Source organism: Nerophis lumbriciformis, linkage group LG23 (assembly GCF_033978685.3).
Source record: "Nerophis lumbriciformis linkage group LG23, RoL_Nlum_v2.1, whole genome shotgun sequence".
NCBI classification, from domain to species: domain Eukaryota; kingdom Metazoa; phylum Chordata; class Actinopteri; order Syngnathiformes; family Syngnathidae; genus Nerophis; species Nerophis lumbriciformis.
The window spans coordinates 30,750,779-30,771,660 of NC_084570.2; the positions used below are offsets into that span (position 1 = coordinate 30,750,779).

The 20,882-nt window shown below is 36.9% G+C and overlaps 1 protein-coding gene across 1 annotated transcript in view; it reads right to left on the reverse strand.

The window, feature by feature from the left end:
* Nucleotides 1-9,549: 9,549 nt before the first annotated feature.
* The window catches only part of adipor1a (adiponectin receptor 1a), a 43,456-nt gene continuing 32,123 nt past the window's right edge, over nucleotides 9,550-20,882 (reverse strand). The window contains exons 6-8 of the mRNA XM_061984769.1: nucleotides 19,282-19,469; nucleotides 19,014-19,207; nucleotides 9,550-9,963 (exon numbers count right to left, since the gene is read on the reverse strand). Of these exons, the coding sequence (XP_061840753.1) occupies nucleotides 9,835-9,963; nucleotides 19,014-19,207; nucleotides 19,282-19,469 (511 nt within the window). The 3' untranslated portion in view covers nucleotides 9,550-9,834. The remainder of the gene's footprint in view (nucleotides 9,964-19,013; nucleotides 19,208-19,281; nucleotides 19,470-20,882) is intronic.

Here is a 20,882-nt window from a genome sequence, read left to right on the forward strand (position 1 = left end):
TTCAGTAACTAACCCAACACTGCTCTTGACACATTATCTGTATGTAATATTGGCTGCATTTCTGATAGTTGTTTGTGTGCCATATTGTTCCAGACCACAGCAAACATTACCTAGCTTGCCAAAGACAGTAATAAATCCATTAGAAGAAGACAGCCTGCAGTTTCCTTTAACTTGGACACACACATCTATACTTTTGGCCAAAGCCAGTCATTTCCAGGAGTTAACTCACCTTCTGAATAGCCTCTGATTTACTAATGGTTTCTAATGTTGTAAAAATGTGTAGAATAAATATTACATTTAAAAAATTCTGTCAACAAAGATTTGCTTCAGCCTGCGACACATAGTTATTTTGATAGTAGGCTATTATAACTAATATAGACACTTACATCATGTGTTGTCTTCATTATAACACTTATATAAACCCCGTTTCCATATGAGTTGGGAAATTGCGTTAGATGTAAATATAAACGGAATACAATGATTTGCAAATCATTTTCAACCCATATTCAATTGAATGCACTACAAAGACAAGACATTTGATGTTCAAACTCATAAACTTTATTTTATTTTTTGCAAATAATAAGTAACTTAGAATTTCATGGCTGCAACACGTGCCAAAGTAGTTGGGAAAAGGGCATGGCCACCACTGTGTTACATGGCCTTTCCTTTTAACAACACTCAGTAAACGTTTGGGAACTGAGGAGACACATTTTTTAAGCTTCTCAGGTGGAATCATTTCCCATTCTTGCTTGATGTACAGCTTAAGTTGTTCAACAGTCCGGGGGTCTCCGTTGTGGTATTTTAGGCTTCAAAATGCGCCACACATTTTCAATGGGAGACAGGTCTGTACTACAGGCAGGCCAGTCTAGTACCCGCACTCTTTTACTATGAAGCCACGTTGATGTAACACATGGCTTGGCATTGTCTTGCTGAAATAAGCAGGGGCGTCCATGGTAACGTTGCTTGGATGGCAACATATGTTGCTCCAAAACCTGAATGTACCTTTCAGCATTAATGGCGCCTTCACAGATGTGTAAGTTACCCATGTCTTGGGCATTAATACACCCCCATACCATCACAGATGCTGGCTTTTCTACTTTCCGCCTATAACAATCCGGATGGTTCTTTTCCTTTTTGGTCCGGAGGACACGACGTCCACAGTTTTCAAAAACATTTTGAAATGTGGACTCGTCAGACCACAGAGCACTTTTCCACTTTGTATCAGTCCATCTTAGATGAGCTCAGGCCCAGCGAAGCCGACGGCGTTTCTGGGTGTTGTTGATCAACGGTTTTCGCCTTGCATGGGAGAGTTTTAACTTGCACTTACAGATGTAGCGACCAACTATAGTTCCTGAGCCCATGTGGTGATATCCTTTACACACTGATGTCGCTTGTTGATGCAGTACAGCCTGAGGGATCAAAGGTCACGGGCTTAGCTGCTTACGTGCAGTGATTTCTCCAGATTCTCTGAACCCTTTGATGATATTACGGACCGTAGATGGTGAAATCCCTAAATTCCTTGCAATAGCTGGTTGAGAAAGGTTTTTCTTAAACTGTTCAACAATTTGCTCACGCATTTGTTGACAAAGTGGTGACCCTCGCCCCATCCTTGTCTGTGAATGACTGAGCATTTCATGGAATCTACTATTATACCCAATCATGGCACCCACCTGTTCCCAATTTGCCTGTTCACCTGTGGGATGTTCCAAATAAGTGTTTGATGAGCATTCCTCAACTTTATCAGTATTTATTGCCACCTTTCCCAACTTCTTTGTCACGTGTTGCTGGCATCAAATTCTAAAGTTAATGATTATTTGCAAAAAAAATAAAGTTTATGAGTTTGAACATCAAATATGTTGTCTTTGTAGCATATTCAACTGAATATGGGTTAAAAATGATTTGCAAATCATTGTATTCCGTTTATATTTACATCTAACACAATTTCCCAACTCATATGGAAACAGGGTTTGTATAAGACTTTTAAAGTAATTTTGATAATAGGCTAATATAGCAAATATAGACACATCATGTGTTGTCTTCATTATAAGGGGACGGCGTGGTGCAGTTGGGAGAGTGGCTGTGCCAGCAACCTGAGGGTTCCTGGTTCAATCCCCACTTTCTACCATCCTAGTCACGTCCGTTGTGTCCTTGAGCAAGACACTTCACCCTTGCTCCTGATGGGTCCTGGTTAGCGCCTTGCATGGCAGCTGCCGCCATCAGTGTGTGAATGGGTGAATGTGGAAATAGTGTCAAAGCGCTTTGAGTTCCTTAAAAAGGTAGAAAAGCGCTATACAAGTTTAACCCATTTACCATTTATAACACTTATATAATACTTTTAAAGTAATTTTGATAGTAGGCTAATGTGTTGTCTTTATTATAACACTTATATAATACTTTTAAAGTAATTTTGATAGTAGGCTATTATAACTAATATAGACACTTACATCATGTGTTGCCTTCATTATAACACTTATATAATACTTTTAAAGTAATTTTGATAGTAGGCTAATATTGCTAATATAGACACTTACATCATGTGTTGCCTTCATTATAACACTTATATAAGACTTTTAAAGTCATTTTGATAGTAGGCTAATATAGCTAATATAGACACATCATGTGTTGTCTTCATTATAACACTTATATAAAAATTTTAAAGTCATTTTGATAGTAGGCTAATATAGACAATTCAATCATGTGTTGTCTTCATTATAAGACTTTTAAAGTCATTTTGATAGTAGGCTATTATAACTAATATAGACATTTACATCATGTGTTGTCTTCATTGTAACACGTATATAAGACTTTTAAAGTCATTTTGATAGTAGGCTAATATAGACACTTACATCATGTGTTGTCTTCATTATAACACTTATATAAGACTTTTAAAGTAATTTTGATAGTAGGCTAATATAGACACATCATGTGTTGTCTTCATTATAACACTTACATAAGACTTTTAAAGTCATTTTGATAGTAGGCTAATATAGCTAATATAGCCACTTACATCATGTGTTGTCTTCATTATAACACTTATATAAAACTTTTAAAGTCATTTTGATAGTAGGCTAATATAGACACTTCAATCATGTGTTGTCTTCATTATAATACTTTTAAAGTAATTTTGATAATAGGCTACTATAGCTAATATAACCACTTACATCATGTGTTGTCTTTATTATAACACTTATATAAGACTTTTAAAGTAATTTTGATAGTAGGCTAATACAGCTAATATAGACATTTACATCATGTGTTGCCTTCATTATAACACTTATATAAGACTTTTAAAGTCATTTTGATAGTAGGCTATCATAACTAATATAGACATTTACATCATGTGTTGTCTTCATTATAACACTTATATAAGACTTTTAAAGTCATTTTGATAGTAGGCTAATATAGACACTTACACCGTGTGTTGTCTTCATTATAACACTTATTTAAAAATGTTAAAGTAATTTTGATAGTAGGCTATTATAACTAATATAGACACTTACATCATGTGTTGCCTTCATTATAACACTTATATAATACTTTTAAAGTAATTTTGATAGTAGGCTAATATTGCTAATATAGACACTTACATCATGTGTTGCCTTCATTATAACACTTATATAAGACTTTTAAAGTCATTTTGATAGTAGGCTAATGTAGCTAATATAGACACATCATGTGTTGTCTTCATTACAACACTTATATAAACATTTTAAAGTCATTTTGATAGTAGGCTAATATAGACAATTCAATCATGTGTTGTCTTCATTATAAGACTTTTAAAGTAATTTTGATAGTAGGCTATTATAACTAATATAGACATTTACATCATGTGTTGTCTTCATTATAACACTTATATAAGACTTTTAAAGTAATTTTGATAGTAGGCTAATATAGACACATGTGTTGTCTTCATTATAACACTTACATAAGACTTTTAAAGTAATTTTGATAGTAGGCTAATATAGCTAATATAGCCACTTACATCATGTGTTGTCTTCATTATAAGACTTATATAAGACTTTTAACGTCATTTTGATAGTAGGCTAATATAGACATTTACATCATGTGTTGCCTTCATTATAACACTTATATAAGACTTTTAAAGTCATTTTGATAGTAGGCTATCATAACTAATATAGACATTTACATCATGTGTTGTCTTCATTATAACACTTATATAAGACTTTTAAAGTCATTTTGATAGTAGGCTAATATAGACACTTACACCGTGTGTTGTCTTCATTATAACACTTTTAAAGTCATTTTGATAGTAGGCTAATATTGCTAATATAGACACTTACATCATGTGTTGCCTTCATTATAACACTTATATAAGACTTTTAAAGTCATTTTGATAGTAGGCTAATATAGCTAATATAGACACATCATGTGTTGTCTTCATTATAACACTTATATAAAAATGTTAAAGTAATTTTGATAGTAGGCTATTATAACTAATATAGACACTTACATCATGTGTTGCCTTCATTATAACACTTATATAATACTTTTAAAGTAATTTTGATAGTAGGCTAATATTGCTAATAGACACTTACATCATGTGTTGCCTTCATTATAACACTTACCGGTATATAAGACTTTTAAAGTCATTTTGATAGTAGGCTAATATAGCTAATATAGACACATCATGTGTTGTCTTCATTATAACACTTATATAAAAATTTTAAAGTCATTTTGATAGTAGGCTAATATAGACAATTCAATCATGTGTTGTCTTCATTATAAGACTTTTAAAGTAATTTTGATTGTAGGCTATTATAACTAATATAGACATTTACATCATGTGTTGTCTTCATTATAACACTTATATAAGACTTTTAAAGTAATTTTGATAGTAGGCTAATATAGACACATCATGTGTTGTCTTCATTATAACACTTACATAAGACTTTTAAAGTAATTTTGATAGTAGGCTAATATAGCTAATATAGCCACTTACATCATGTGTTGTCTTCATTATAAGACTTATATAAGACTTTTAACGTCATTTTGATAGTAGGCTAATATAGCCACTTACATCATGTGTTGTCTTCATTATAACACTTATATAAAACTTTTAAAGTCATTTTGATAGTAGGCTATTATAGACACTTCAATCATGTGTTGTCTTCATTATAACACTTATATAAGACTTTTAAAGTCATTTTGTCGGTAGGCTAATATAACTAATATAGACACATCATAATACTTTTAAAGTAATTTTGATAAAGTTAAAGTTAAAGTTAAAGTACCAATGATTGTCACACACACACTAGGTGTGGCGAGATTATTCTCTGCATTTGACCCATCACCCTTGATCACCCCCTGGGAGGTGAGGGGAGCAGTGGGCAGCAGCGGTGGCCGCGCCCGGGAATCATTTTGGTGATTTAACCCCCAATTCCAACCCTTGATGCTGAGTGCCAAGCAGGGAGGTAATGGGTCCCATTTTTATAGTCTTTGGTATGACTCGGCCGGGGTTTGAACTCACAACCTACCGATCTCAGGGCGGACACTCTAACCACTAGGCCACTGAGTAGGTGGCCTAGTGGTTAATATAGCTAATATAGCCACTTACATCATGTGTTGCCTTCATTATAACACTTATAGAAGACTTTTAAAGTCATTTTGATAGTAGGCTATTATAACTACCGGTAATATAGACATTTACATCATGTGTTGCCTTCATTATAACACTTATAGAAGACTTTTAAAGTCATTTTGATAGTAGGCTATTATAACTAATATAGACATTTACATCATGTGTTGTCTTCATTATAACACTTATATAAGATTTTTAAAGTCATTTTGATAGTAGGCTAATATAGACACATCATGGGTTGTCTTCATTATAACACTTATATAAGATTTTTAAAGTTATTTTGATAGGCTAATATAGACACATCATGTGTTGTCTTCATTATAACACTTATATAAGACTTTTAAAGTAATTTTGATAGTAGGCTAATACAGCTAATATAGACACTTACATCATGTGTTGCCTTCATTATAACACTTTTATAAGACTTTTAAAGTCATTTTGATAGTAGGCTATTATAACTAATATAGACATTTACATCATGTGTTGTCTTCATTATAACACTTATATAAGACTTTTAAAGTCATTTTGATAGTAGGCTAATATAGACAATTCAATCATGTGTTGTCTTCATTATAAGACTTTTAAAGTCATTTTGTCGGTAGGCTAATATAACTAATATAGACACATCATGTGTTGTCTTCATTATAACACTTATATAAGACTTTTAAAGTAATTTTGATAGTAGGCTAATACAGCTAATATAGACACTTACGTCATGTGTTGCCTTCATTATAACACTTTTATAAGACTTTTAAAGTCATTTTGATAGTAGGCTATTATAACTAATATAGACATTTACATCATGTGTTGTCTTCATTATAACACTTATATAAGACTTTTAAAGTCATTTTGACAGTAGGCTAATATAGCTAAAATAGACACTTACGTCATGTGTTGCCTTCATTATAACACTTATATACCGCTTTTCATTTTTTGCGTCTCCAGATAGATTTGTTTTTTGTAGTTTTGGTCCAATAAGTCTCTTTGAACTTTTTGGGTTGTCGACCCCTGACTTAGCTCAATAGAGCTAATATTACAAGTGGTCACCTTTTCCCCATTCAAACATTTGTATATTTTGAAAACAAAATTAAATAGAGTATGGCAATTGAATACCTTTGAGGGAATCTGTATATCCATCCATCCATGTTCTACCGCTTGTCTCTTTTGGGGTCGCGGGGGGTGCTGGAGCCTATCTAAGCTGCATTCGGGCGGAAGGCGGCGTACACCCTGGACATATTCAATAAAATAGGTTTTGACTTTAAAAATATAGAGATAATACAAACAGGACAACATTGCTGTACATGTGGAAAAAAAACATTTATTACAGTATTTTTCCAAGATAACAATTAATAAATAGTTATGCCTACATTTCAATGAAATGTATGATTTCTCACTTTCTACACAGGACATAACACAAAGTCAAGAATACACATAGTTTTAGTCTTCGTAATAAAGCTTGAATAAGTTGACCTAGAAAAGTAGTCTTAAACAGCAGTTGATACAACCTCTCCGCGGGGTTGTCGGTTCAATAAACGATTTGATTGTATATGGCAAGGAAAACAGGACAAGGAGTCTACATGGGGAAAATCATGGTGGATCCCTCGACTGTCTAGATAGGCCATTTTACTTCAAACGTTTCCATTGGCCTAAGGCACAGGAATACTAGAGTTTTATATCAATCACACATTTTTAAATCCCATTAAGAGTCTCCAATTTTGAGAGCACACAGAACTTGCTACTTACACCTCAGATTGCATCTGAAATCTGGAACAAAAAGGAAGCTCGCAACTGACAAAAAACACAATTTGACCCATCCAGATTTGTACATTGTGCGTAGCCCGTAGGATCTAAACCCAGATATTAGAAAACCGCGATGTGTTCATTTACATGCTTGAATGCAGTCCTTTCTCCCACTCTTCTTCTGCTCTATTAGAGGAATGTGTCAAATGAAAACAAATAACTTTTCATGCTATAACAACAATTCAAGGAAATGGCAGCTTAAAAAATGTGGGTTTCAAGCGACTCGTTCATTTAGTCATCAATGAAGGAGCAGTACATGTGCTATTCACACATTTATCAATTTAAAACAGGCCTGGGCAACTATTTTGACTTGTGTTTTATCATTCTATGAATGATAAAACACTGAATATTGACAAAATATGAACGTCACACCCCCTCCCAAATTTAGAGAAAAAAATGTGTCTGGGTCTATTTTTTGGAACACTAATACAAAACCTCAAAATAATGTCTGTTTGAGAGCTAAAAACGTTATGACAGACCGCCTTAAAAAAACGGAATTTTAAATTTTTATATGAATGATAAAACACTGAATATTGACAAAATATGAACGTCACACCCCCTCTCCATGCACATATTTTACAATCAAGCGAAATGCAACAAACACAGCGAAATATGAACGCGAAGGGTAAAAAAAAAACCTCACCTACAATCTGATATATCTGACATATCACTAAGTTTTAGAACTTTGTTGTGAAAATCTCCTTCCGCTTCTGTCCCTGACACCCACATTTCAGGCTGACACTCTGGAAACACTCTGTGGAAACAAACCACGCCCACACTGCTTGGTGCCTTGTCTGAGCTGCTGTGACGTAGATTACCTTAGTAGCTAATTAGATTACCTTAGTAACTAGTATATTATGCAAAATAACAGATTCCAACCATTTAAATACTTTATATAGTTCAGACCTGGGCATTATGATGTGCAGTGAGGTTTTCTAATGACCGTAAATCTTGAGCTATACAAAGTATTTCAATGGTTGGAATCTGCGCTTTTGCATGATATACTAGTTACTATGGTAATGTAATGAGTTACTATGGTAATCTAATGAGTTACTATGGTAATCTAATTAGGTACTATGGAAATCTAATTAGTTACTATAGTAATCTGATGAGTTACTGTGGTAATCTAATTAGTTACTAGGGTAATCTGATGAGTTACTGACGTAATCTAATTAGTTACTGTGGTAATCTAATTAGTTACTATGGTAATCTGATTAGTTACTGTGGTAATCAAATTAGTTAATGTGGCAATCTAATTAGTTACTGTGGTAATCTAATTAGTTACTATGGTAATCTAAGTCACAGCAGCTCAGACGAGGCACCAAGCAGTGTGGGCATGGTTTGTTTCCACAGAGTGTTTCCAGAGTGGCCAACCTGAAATGTGGGTGTCAGGGACAAACACGGAAGGAGATTTTAACAACAAAGTTCTAAAACTTAGTGATATATCAGATTGTAAGAGGTTTTTTTTACCCTTCGCGTTCATATTTCGCTGTGTTTGTTGCATTTTTGTTGCGTTTCGCTTGGTTGTAAAATATGTCGATGGAGAGGAGGTGTGACGTTCATATGTTGTCAATATTCAGTGTTTTATCCTTCATAGAAAAATGTAAAATTCCATTCCGTTTTTTTTAGGCGGTTTCGAGTCAAAATAATTGTCCAGGCCTGGTATAGTTCAAGACTTATGGTCATTAGAAAACATCACTGCACATCATAATGGCAGCTAGTTTCCATCTTAAAGATCTAAAAAAAAATATTTGGGACTGTCCGGCGGGCCGCATGTGGCCCCCGGGCCTTAATTTGCCCAGGTCTGATTTAAAAGTATATACACTTCATGACTAAGTGATTTAGTAGGATTTCTAGTGGGCTTACCGTGGAGGGGTAATAGATTGGTTCGTGGTGTTACGCCATATTTCAAGCAACAGCTGCACAATTGTTAGCACTAAAACAATAACACATCCGGTATACCCGCACCGATATCGTATTCCTACACGTGTGGCCCCTGGAGTGGCGTTAAAACATCAGACAGTACATTCATCCTCTGGCCCGGACAGAATGATTGGTTCCCACTGGCAACAATATTCTGTTAGCGCCTGTCACATGCAGGCAGACTTCACTTATGGGGGATCTTGCATTTCTGCTGATTTGACATGGGATGCAACTTTCAAGTTTTATTACTGACAAAGGAGGGGCCGTTGAGGGCTCCTCAGAGTGCTTGTTGGCGAGTTAATGCTACTTCATTGGAGCAAAAATAAGCCAAGGTAGGAAAATAAAATAACACCCAAACCCTCACACCCTGTGAGCAAATTAGACATACCGGTAGATAAGGATCGAAAGGTAACTAGAAGGACATCCAGCAGCATTTTACTGTGTGTGTGTGTGTGTGTGTGTGTGTGTGTGTGTGTGGCTATAAAGGAAACAAGAAGTCAGAGTCTGGCCTCTCAGAGCAGAGAGTCGTCCGTGCATCCTCCCTCCAGGCCGTAGCGGAACTCCTGCAGGTTAGAGACGCCGTAGAAGTGGACGAAGGCTGCCGCCACCACCAGGACGTGAAAGATCTGATGGGAGTGGAACTGGGAGGAGAAGGAAGAGAACACGCTGGTCATGATGGGGCGGCAGGGATACACACGTTAGGACTGTTAGGGGGTGAGAAATATCCTGTTTTACTTCCACAGAAGAGGAGATGTTCACCTTTTGGCAACCTGACACCTTACCACAGAGTGGGGTTGTCTCCATACCAACATTTTGGTACCGGTAGCGAAATGTATTTCGATACTTTTCTAAATAAAGGGTACCACAAAAAATGGCATTATTGGCTCTATTTTAACAAAAAATCTTAGGTTACATTAAACATATGTTTATTATTGTAATTTAGTCCTTAAATAAAATAGTGAACATACTAGACAACTTGTCTTTTAGTAGTAAGTAAACAAACAAAGACTCCTAATTAGTCTGCTGACGTATGCAGTAACATATTGTGTCATTTATATTCTATTATTTTGTCAACATTATGAAGGACAAACTGTAAAAATGAATTATTATTCCACTAGTTCATTTACTGTAATATCTGCTTATTTTCTGTTTCGACATGTTCTATCTACACTTCTGTTAAAATGTAATAATCACTTATTCTTCTCTTCTTAGATAATTTACATTAGTTTTGGATGATACCACACGTTTAGGTATCTATCCGATGCCAAGTAGTTACAGGATCATACATTGGTCATATTCAAAGTCCTCATGTGTCCAGGGACGTATTTACTGAGTTTATAAACATAATATGGATTTAAAAAAGAAAAAGAAAAAAGATTTTGTGACGATAAAAAATATCGATGTAATCATAGTAGTATCGACTAGATACGCTCTTGTACTTTGTATCATTACAGTGGATGTCAGGTGTAGATCCACCCATGGCATTTGTTTACATTGTGACGCCGGTGAGTTATTGTACCCTCCTACGGTGTGTAGTGAAGCATGTTTAGCTATTCCTCGTCCTCCAGTGATAATGCTTCCATCTGTTGAAAAGCTCTATGGAGATGATGATTTCATTTTCCAGCATGATCTGGCACCTGCCCACAGTGCCAAAACCACCAGTAACTGGTGTACTGACCATGGCATTACTGTCAGGCCTGCCAACTCCCCTGACCTGAACCCCATAGAGAATTTGTGGGGTATTGTGAAGAAGAAGCTGAAAGACACCAGACCTAATAATGCAAATGAGCTAAAGGCCGCTATTGAAGCATCCTGGGCATCCATAACACCTCAGCAATGCCACAGGCTGATTGCCTCCATGCCACGCCGCATTGATGCAGTAATCCGTGCAAAAGGATTCCCAACCAAGTACTGAGTGCATTAATTTACATTTTCAAACGTTTGATTTTGTTTTGCTGTTATAAATCTTTTTTTTTAACTTGGTCTGAGGAAATATAAAAAAATTTTGAGATACGATTTTTGAGTTTTTTAAACTGTATGCCATAATCAGCAATATTAAAAATAATAAAAGGCTTGTAATATTTCAGTTGATGTGTAATGAATCCAGAATGTATGACATTTTTGTTTTTTTACTTGCATTACAGAAAATAAAGAACTTTATCACAATATTCAAATTTTCTGAGACAGTCCTGTGTATATATATATATATATATATATATATATATATATATATATATATATATATATATATATATATACATACATTATATATTTATGCACACACACATATATATATATATATATATATATATATATATATATATATATATATATATATATATATATATATATATACATACATACATGTATGTACATATATTTATACACATATGCATATATATATATATACACACATACACATGCACAAATACACGTATATATATATATATATATATATATATATATATATATATATATATATATATATACACATACACAGTATATATACACATATGCATATATATATATATACACATATACACGTATATATATATATATATATATATATATATATATATACATACACATATATATACATACACACACATATATATATATATATATATATATATATATACATACATACATACATACATACATACACACACACCGGTACATACATATATAAATACACACATATACATACATATATAAATACACACATATATATACACACACACATATATATATATATATATATATATATATATATATATATATATATATATATATATATATATATATATACATATACACACACACATATATAAATACACACATACACACATATATATATATACACATATATATATACATATGTATATATACATATATATATCATATGTATATATATATATATATATACATTATGGGTGTAACGGTACACAAAAAGTTCGGTTCGGTACGTACCTCGGTTTAGAGGTCACGGTTCGATTCATTTTCGGTACAGTAAGAAAACAACAAAATATACATTTTTGGGTTATTTATTTACCAAATTTGCAAAATCTTCCACCAAAAATATTTTTCTTAGTGGAATATTTGATGTGAAGTAAACCGAACCTTGGATAGGTCAATAATTCATAGTGACATTGATTTTGAATCAATATTATGTTTTGAGCAATGACAGTTTGAAAGAAAAAAAAACAGCTTTTGTTTTATTAGTCAACATTGCAACTTTTTCTAAATTACATTTAACCTTTAAGCTTTTTTATTTCACTTTGGTTATGTTTTTGTTTATTTTAAAGGGGAACATTATCACCAGACCTATGTAAGCGTCAATATATACCTTGATATTGCAGAAAAAAGACCATATATTTTTTTAACTGATTTCCGAACTCTAAATGGGTGAATTTTGGCGAATTAAACGCCTTTCTAATATTCGCTCTCGGAGCGATGACGTCACAATGTGACGTCGCATCGGGAAGCAATACGCCATTTTCTCAAACACCGGGTCAAAACAGCTCTGTTATTTTCCGTTTTTTCGACTGTTTTCCGTATCTTGGAGACATCATGCCTCGTCGGTGTGTTGTTGGAGGGTGTAACAACACGAACAGGGACGGATTCAAGTTGCACCAGTGGCCCAAAGATGCGAAAGTGGCAAGAAATTGGACGTTTGTTCCGCACACTTTACCGACGAAAGCTATGCTACGACAGAGATGGCAAGAATGTGTGGATATCCTGCGACACTCAAAGCAGATGCATTTCCAACGATAAAGTCAAAGAAATCTGCCGCCAGACCCCCATTGAATCTGCCGGAGTGTGTGAGCAATTCAGGGACAAAGGACCTCGGTAGCACGGCAAGCAATGGCGGCAGTTTGTTCCCGCAGACGAGCGAGCTAAACCCCCCTGGATGTCTTGGCTCACACCGTCCCGAAGATGATCAAGAGAAGAATATCGACCCTAGCTTCCCTGGCCTGCTGACATGAGGGTATGTCTGCAGCAGGCACGTGCACACATAGGGCCCTATGGGTGCTTGAGCCCCTGCCCTTTTTTGCCTCGTCTTAAAAAGTGCCCTCTGCCTGTGTGTGTGTGTTTTTTTCCTTTAAACAACATTAATAAATTCCTGTTAGGGATGTAAAAAAACAAAACAAAACAAAAAAACATCGGTACAAAAACTCCACGTTTTTCTGTAATACCGGGTTGTTTGAGCCTGCCGCTTCCGCCAGAGAGAGAGAGAGAGAGAGAGAGAGGGCGAGTGAGTGAGTAAGCGAGAGGAGAGAGAGCCAAGTTACTGCGCCCCTGAGGAGACGTGACAGTTGATGCAACTTGAACCTGTGAGTTATGTTCTAGTCGCCGTCCACTTATTCAGCATCTAATATGGGTAATATTTCAGAAAAATGCTGTATTATTCTATTATTCAATGTGTCAGTTTCTGTTTTTGCCGGACATCAATTGAGCACGGCACATCAACCCCGCGCAGAGCGGATCGTGCGGGACAGGAAGTAGTGTACAAAATACAAAATAAAACACCGGTTAATTTTCAAAATAAAATGCACTGTGTTTACATGCTGTGCGAATTCTATGGAGGAGAAGAAGAGAAGCTGAAGACAGAGCTCAGAGTTTTCTATGCATCATCCCATGACACTCTCACACTGAAGGGGATCTTAAGAACACTAAGAGACAACAGTGGACATGACATCTTTCCAGCACAGGAAGAAATTATGAAAACATATGCCACGATTCCAGTGTCCGCTGCCACAGTAGAGAGGTCTTTTTCTAAACTGAAGCTAGTCAAAAACTCACTCAGAGGCCTATGCACAGAAGAGAGGCTGTCTGATCTCCTTCTCCTCTCCATTGAAAAAGACGTAGTCATAAATCACAATGATGTGATCAACATCTACAGGGACATGGCCCCCAGAAGGTTGCTGCTTTAAGGCCCCCAGAAGGTTTGGCTACTGATTGTGCACTGATTTCACAGCATTTCATGGAAGCCCTGAATTTACATTGAGGAGCATATTTGGGTATGGGTGGCCTCCATCCTACAGCCCTCTACTGGCCCCTGGTCCATATTTTTGGCCCTGTATTGCGTTTCAGTTGTTTAGTCTGAGCATTAAGTGAGAAAGACCATTACAACTTGATGGTGTTTTCATCAAGTTAAGGGAAGAGGGACAGATTTTCACATTTAAGTTTTTTCCATTTGGGTATTTTTTTTTCAAAGTTCATGTTGCACTGTTCAATGTTCAATATTAAAGTGCTTATCTTTAACAATAAATAGCCTAATAATAAACCAGTGTTTTGTTGCTTTTCATGTCTTCCAAGCCTATGATAATGTGAATTAAGTCATTATGACAATAATTTGTTGACACAAAAGAAATGGCAATCACTTTTACCTACAAAGGACACACAGCTAAGTAGTTAGCTTCGTATTAGCAAATTTAATTTTACATTAATTTCTATATTGTGTAAAGGACCAAAAAAATATTTCCTGCCCTTTTCTGACTTTGAGCCCCTGCCCCTCTATAATCATGTGCACGTCCCTGGTCTGCAGAATATATTAATTGATGAAAATTGGGCTGTCTGCACTCTCAAAGTGCATGTTGTTGCCAAATGTATTTCATATGCTGTAAACCTAGTTCATAGTTGTTAGTTTCTTTTAATGCCAAACAAACACATACCAATCGTTGGTTAGAAGGCGATCGCCGAATTCGTCCTCGCTTTCTCCCGTGTCGCTGACTGTCATGTCGTTTTCGTCGGTTTCGCTTGCATACGGTTCAAACCGATATAGCTCAATAGCTTCAGTTTCTTCTTCAACTTCGTTTTCGCTACCTGCCTCCACACTACAATCATCCGTTTCAATACATTCGTAATCTGTTGAATCGCTTAAGCCGCTGAAATCCGAGTCTGAATCCGAGCTAATGTCGCTATAGCTTGCTGTTCTTTCTGCCATGTTTGTTTGTGTTGGCTTCACTATGTGACGTCACAGGAAAATGGACGGGTGGTTAAAATCAGGCACTTTGAAGCTTTTTTTAGGGATATTGCGTGATGGGTAAAATTTTGAAAAAAACTTAGAAAAATATAATAAGCCACTGGGAACTGATTTTTAATGGTTTTAACAATTCTGAAATTGTGATAATGTTCCCCTTTAATAGTATTTTTAGAATGTGCCGTGGGCCTTTAAAACATTAGCTGTGGGCCGCAAATGGCCTCTGGGGCACACTTTTGACACCCCTGCTATAGATAATAAAAATTAAATCTGATAAATCTATGGATAAAAAGCAGAGCCTGGCGACGCAAGCGCGTTTATCATAACTCTCTCGCTCTCTCTGTCTCGGCCCCTCCCTCACGAATGCTGCTGCGTGCACAATTTGTTTAGTTTTTAACCCCTTCTTAACTCTGAACGTACATTGAAAATACACGCAACACCAACTCAAAATGCCGGACATTTGAGGCATTTAAGAAACTCCGCCCTAACAGCTCCGCAAAAGAGGACATGTCCGGTGAAAAGAGGACGTATGGTCAGTCTATCGTAGCCCGTTAGCTGCTAGCATGCCGTGTGTTGTGCCTCGGTGTGCATTGTTTACACAACGTGCGCTACGCTACTTAATATGTCTGTGTGGAAACTCGTTCGGTACACCTCCGAACCGAACCGGAACCCCTGTACCAAAACGGTTCAATACAAATACACGTACTGTTACACCCCTAATATATACACACACACACATATATATATATATATATATATATATATATATATATATATATATATATATATATATATATATATATATATATATATATATATATATATATATATATATATATATATATATATATATAGATATCTCAATATATCAGTGACGTGCAGTCAGGGATATAGTTGTTATATGCATCCAGTGATTATACTATAGTTATTTTCCATTTAACTTCACCAGTTTTAGATTATTTTTATTCAATATCGCTGAATTTTCACATTTGCCGTTCAAATACTGAGAAGAGACTTGCAGTGAGTCAGCAGCCAGTTGAGCCTCACCATGGATTGCGCAATGACTCGGCTAACTGCTGGCCTGCTGTGCAGTGAGACCGTATTGCTATATGAATTATACTATAAATTTCCATAGTTTAGTTAGCTGAGGTATATAATGTAGTGTATTTCTTGTGCTGAGCAATCATAAAATGGCTGCGAAGACGCACTGGGTGAGGCTCGCAGTAATCCCGCCTCCTGGTGGTAGAGGGCGCTAGTGATCCCAGGGATCATTCCTGCGACTACTCGGCTGCAGAATAAGTGACAACAAGCAGCAACAGTTAGCGATCGTTTATTTTTTCTTCTCGCCTGGACTTTTAACATGGAGGATTACATATCTAAAATAAAACAGTTTTCTAAACTGTCTCCATCGAGAAAGAGAGACTTTTAAAACTGAAGAAAGATAAGGAAGACTTCTATAAACAAGTTATCGATGCTTTTGTTCAGAAGGAGCGGCGCATGGACTTTATTTATAAGTAAAGGTAAGGCCATAATAACGTTTTTTTTATTAAATGTGATTTTTTTGTGTGCTACAGTTTGTATGTGTAAAGTTAAAGTTAAGTTAAAGTACCAATGATTGTCACACACACTAGGTGTGGTCAAATTTGTCCTCTGTATTTGACCCATCCCCTTGATCACCCCCTGGGAGGTGAGGGGAGCAGCAGGCAGCAGCGGGCAGCAGCGGCGCTGCGCTCGGGAATCATTTTTGGTGATTTAACCCCCAATTCCAACCCTTGATGCTGAGTGCCAAGCAGGGAAGAATGCTGGTATGAGCTTTTAAACATAACCCGTTAACTGCTGCCAATCAAATGGTGAATAAGATACTCTTTAGGGTTCATATGTTTGTAAATCTGACTGTGATGGAGTCAGTGCCTCACCAGCCATGAACCTCACCGCACGTCGCTGATATATACAGGTAAAAGCCAGTAAATTAGAATATTTTGAAAAACTTGATTTATTTCAGTAATTGCATTCAAAAGGTGTAACTTGTACATTATATTTATTCATTGCACACAGACTGATGCATTCAAATGTTTATTTCATTTAATTTTGATGATTTGAAGTGGCAACAAATGAAAATCCAAAATTCTGTGTGTCACAAAATTAGAATATTACTTAAGGCTAATACAAAAAAGGGATTTTTAGAAATGTTGGCCAACTGAAAAGTATGAAAATGAAAAATATGAGCATGTACAATACTCAATACTTGGTTGGAGCTCCTTTTGCCTCAATTACTGCGTTAATGCGGCGTGGCATGGAGTCGATGAGTTTCTGGCACTGCTCAGGTGTTATGAGAGCCCAGGTTGCTCTGATAGTGGCCTTCAACTCTTCTGCGTTTTTGGGTCTGGCATTCTGCATCTTCCTTTTCACAATACCCCACAGATTTTCTATGGGGCTAAGGTCAGGGGAGTTGGCGGGCCAATTTAGAACAGAAATACCATGGTCCGTAAACCAGGCACGGGTAGATTTTGCGCTGTGTGCAGGCGCCAAGTCCTGTTGGAACTTGAAATCTCCATCTCCATAGAGCAGGTCAGCAGCAGAAAGCATGAAGTGCTCTAAAACTTGCTGGTAGACGGCTGCGTTGACCCTGGATCTCAGGAAACAGAGTGGACCGACACCAGCAGATGACATGGCACCCCAAACCATCACTGATGGTGGAAACTTTACACTAGACTTCAGGCAACGTGGATCCTGTGCCTCTCCTGTCTTCCTCCAGACTCTGGGACCTCGATTTCCAAAGGAAATGCAAAATTTGCATGGTTGGGTGATGGTTTGGGGTGCCATGTCATCTGCTGGTGTCGGTCCACTCTGTTTCCTGAGATCCAGGGTCAACGCAGCAGTCTACCAGCAAGTTTTAGAGCACTTCATGCTTCCTGCTGCTGACCTGCTCTATGGAGATGGAGATTTCAAGTTCCAACAGGACTTGGCGCCTGCACACAGCGCAAAATCTACCCGTGCCTGGTTTACGGACCATGGTATTTCTGTTCTAAATTGGCCCGCCAACTCCCCTGACCTTAGCCCCATAGAAAATCTGTGGGGTATTGTGAAAAGGAAGATGCAGAATGCCAGACCCAAAAACGCAGAAGAGTTGAAGGCCACTATCAGAGCAACCTGGGCTCTCATAACACCTGAGCAGTGCCAGAAACTCATCGACTCCATGCCACGCCGCATTAACGCAGTAATTGAGGCAAAAGGAGCTCCAACCAAGTATTGAGTATTGTACATGCTCATATTTTTCATTTTCATACTTTTCAGTTGGCCAACATTTCTAAAAATCCCTTTTTTGTATTAGCCTTAAGTAATATTCTAATTTTGTGACACACGGAATTTTGGATTTTCATTTGTTGCCACTTCAAATCATCAAAATTAAATGAAATAAACATTTGAATGCATCAGTCTGTGTGCAATGAATAAATATAATGTACAAGTTACACCTTTTGAATGCAATTACTGAAATAAATCAAGTTTTTCAAAATATTCTAATTTACTGGCTTTTACCTGTATATATATACTGTTCATGTTTACATTGTTTCTTATGGGGAACCATGCGAACCATGTTCAAGAATGAATAAAGTTTGCAAATCAAAGTTGTACAGTATATAGATACTAGTATCCAACTGAGGTTTAAAAATCATTTCTCCAAGCAAATCTAGTGAAAAACAAACTTACCCATATGTCACACTTCCCAGGGAAGTAGCGCTCGGGGATCCTGGCTGCATACAGACCAGCACCAGTGATATACATGGCCCCCATCAGGTAGAACCAACCCATCTGGCCCACCGTGGTGGCTTTCACAAAGCCCTCCTCAATGGTGAAGTGCATGGTGGGAACAATGCCGCTGAGTCCCAGGCCCATGAACACACCTAAGACAACAACGTAACTCAGTTGGCACAACAAAACCTCAATTGGTGACGTGTGATCGTGGCTGATGTATCACCTGCTCTTGTGGGTCTGTGTCGAGGTGTGGAAAAGCGGTCCCACTGGGCCACGATGATGGCGGCAATGCCGAGTACACAAACAACGGTGAGGTAGATAAGTCGAGGCTGAGGAGAGCAGTAGAAGGAGTAGTACAGCCAGGGCACGAAGGAGCCCATGATGAGGAGGGCAATGCCTGAGTAGTCAAGCCTGGAGGACAAAGAGCCACACAGGATTTGTATACACATACACATACATATACACATTTATACATACATATATACATACACATACACCCATACATACATATATACAGTAGATACATACACATCCTCTATTCCATCCATCCATTTTCTACCGCTTATTCCCTTCGGGGTGGCGGGGGGCGCTGGAGCCTATCTCGGCTACAATCGGGCGGAAGGCGAGGTACACCCTGGACAAGTCGCCATCTCATCGCAGGGCCAACACAGATAGACAGACAACATTCACACTCACATTCACACACTATTGTTACTATTAAATTATTTGTATACACATTAGTCATCTATTGTTACTATTAACTTAGATTGGTCACATCTAGACTTAGACTTAGATTGGTCACATCTAGTCTTAGACTTAGATTGGTCACATCCAGTCTTAGACTTAGATTGGTCACATCCAGTCTTAGATTGGGCACATCTAGTTTTAGACTAACATTGGTCACAGCTAGTCCTACACTTACATTGGTCACATCTAGTGTTAGACTTAGATCAGTCATATCTACTCTTAGAATTAGATCGGTCACATCCAGTCTTAGACTTAGATTGGTCACATCCGGTCTTAGACTTAGATCGGTTACATCCGGTCTTAGACTTAGATCGGTCACATCCAGTCTTAGACTTAGATTGGTCACATCGAGTCTTAGACTTCGATTTGTCACATCTAGTCTTAGACTTCGATTGGTCACATCTAGTCTTAGACTTAGATTGGTCACATCTAGTCTTAGACTTAAATTGGTCACATCCAGTCTTAGACTTAGATTGGTCACATCCAGTCTTAGACTTAGATTGGTCACATCTAGACTTAGACTTAGATTGGTCACATCTAGTCTTAGACTTAGATTGGTCACATCTAGTCTTAGACTTCAATTGGTCACATCCAGTCTTAGACTTAGATTGGTCACATCCAGTCTTAGATTGGGCACATCTAGTTTTAGACTAACATTGGTCACAGCTAGTCTTAGACTTACATTGGTCACATCTAGTGTTAGACTTAGATCAGTCATATCTACTCTTAGAATTAGATCGGTCACATCCAGTCTTAGACTTAGATTGGTCACATCCGGTCTTAGACTTAGATCGGTTACATCCGGTCTTAAACTTAGATCGGTCACATCCAGTCTTAGACTTAGATCGGTCACATCGAGTCTTAGACTTCGATTTGTCACATCTAGTCTTAGACTTCGATTGGTCACATCTAGTCTTAGACTTCGATTGGTCACATCTAGTCTTAGACTTAGATTGGTCACATCTAGTCTTAGACTTAAATTGGTCACATCCAGTCTTAGACTTAGATTGGTCACATCCAGTCTTAGACTTAGATTGGTCACATCTAGACTTAGACTTAGATTGGTCACATTTAGTC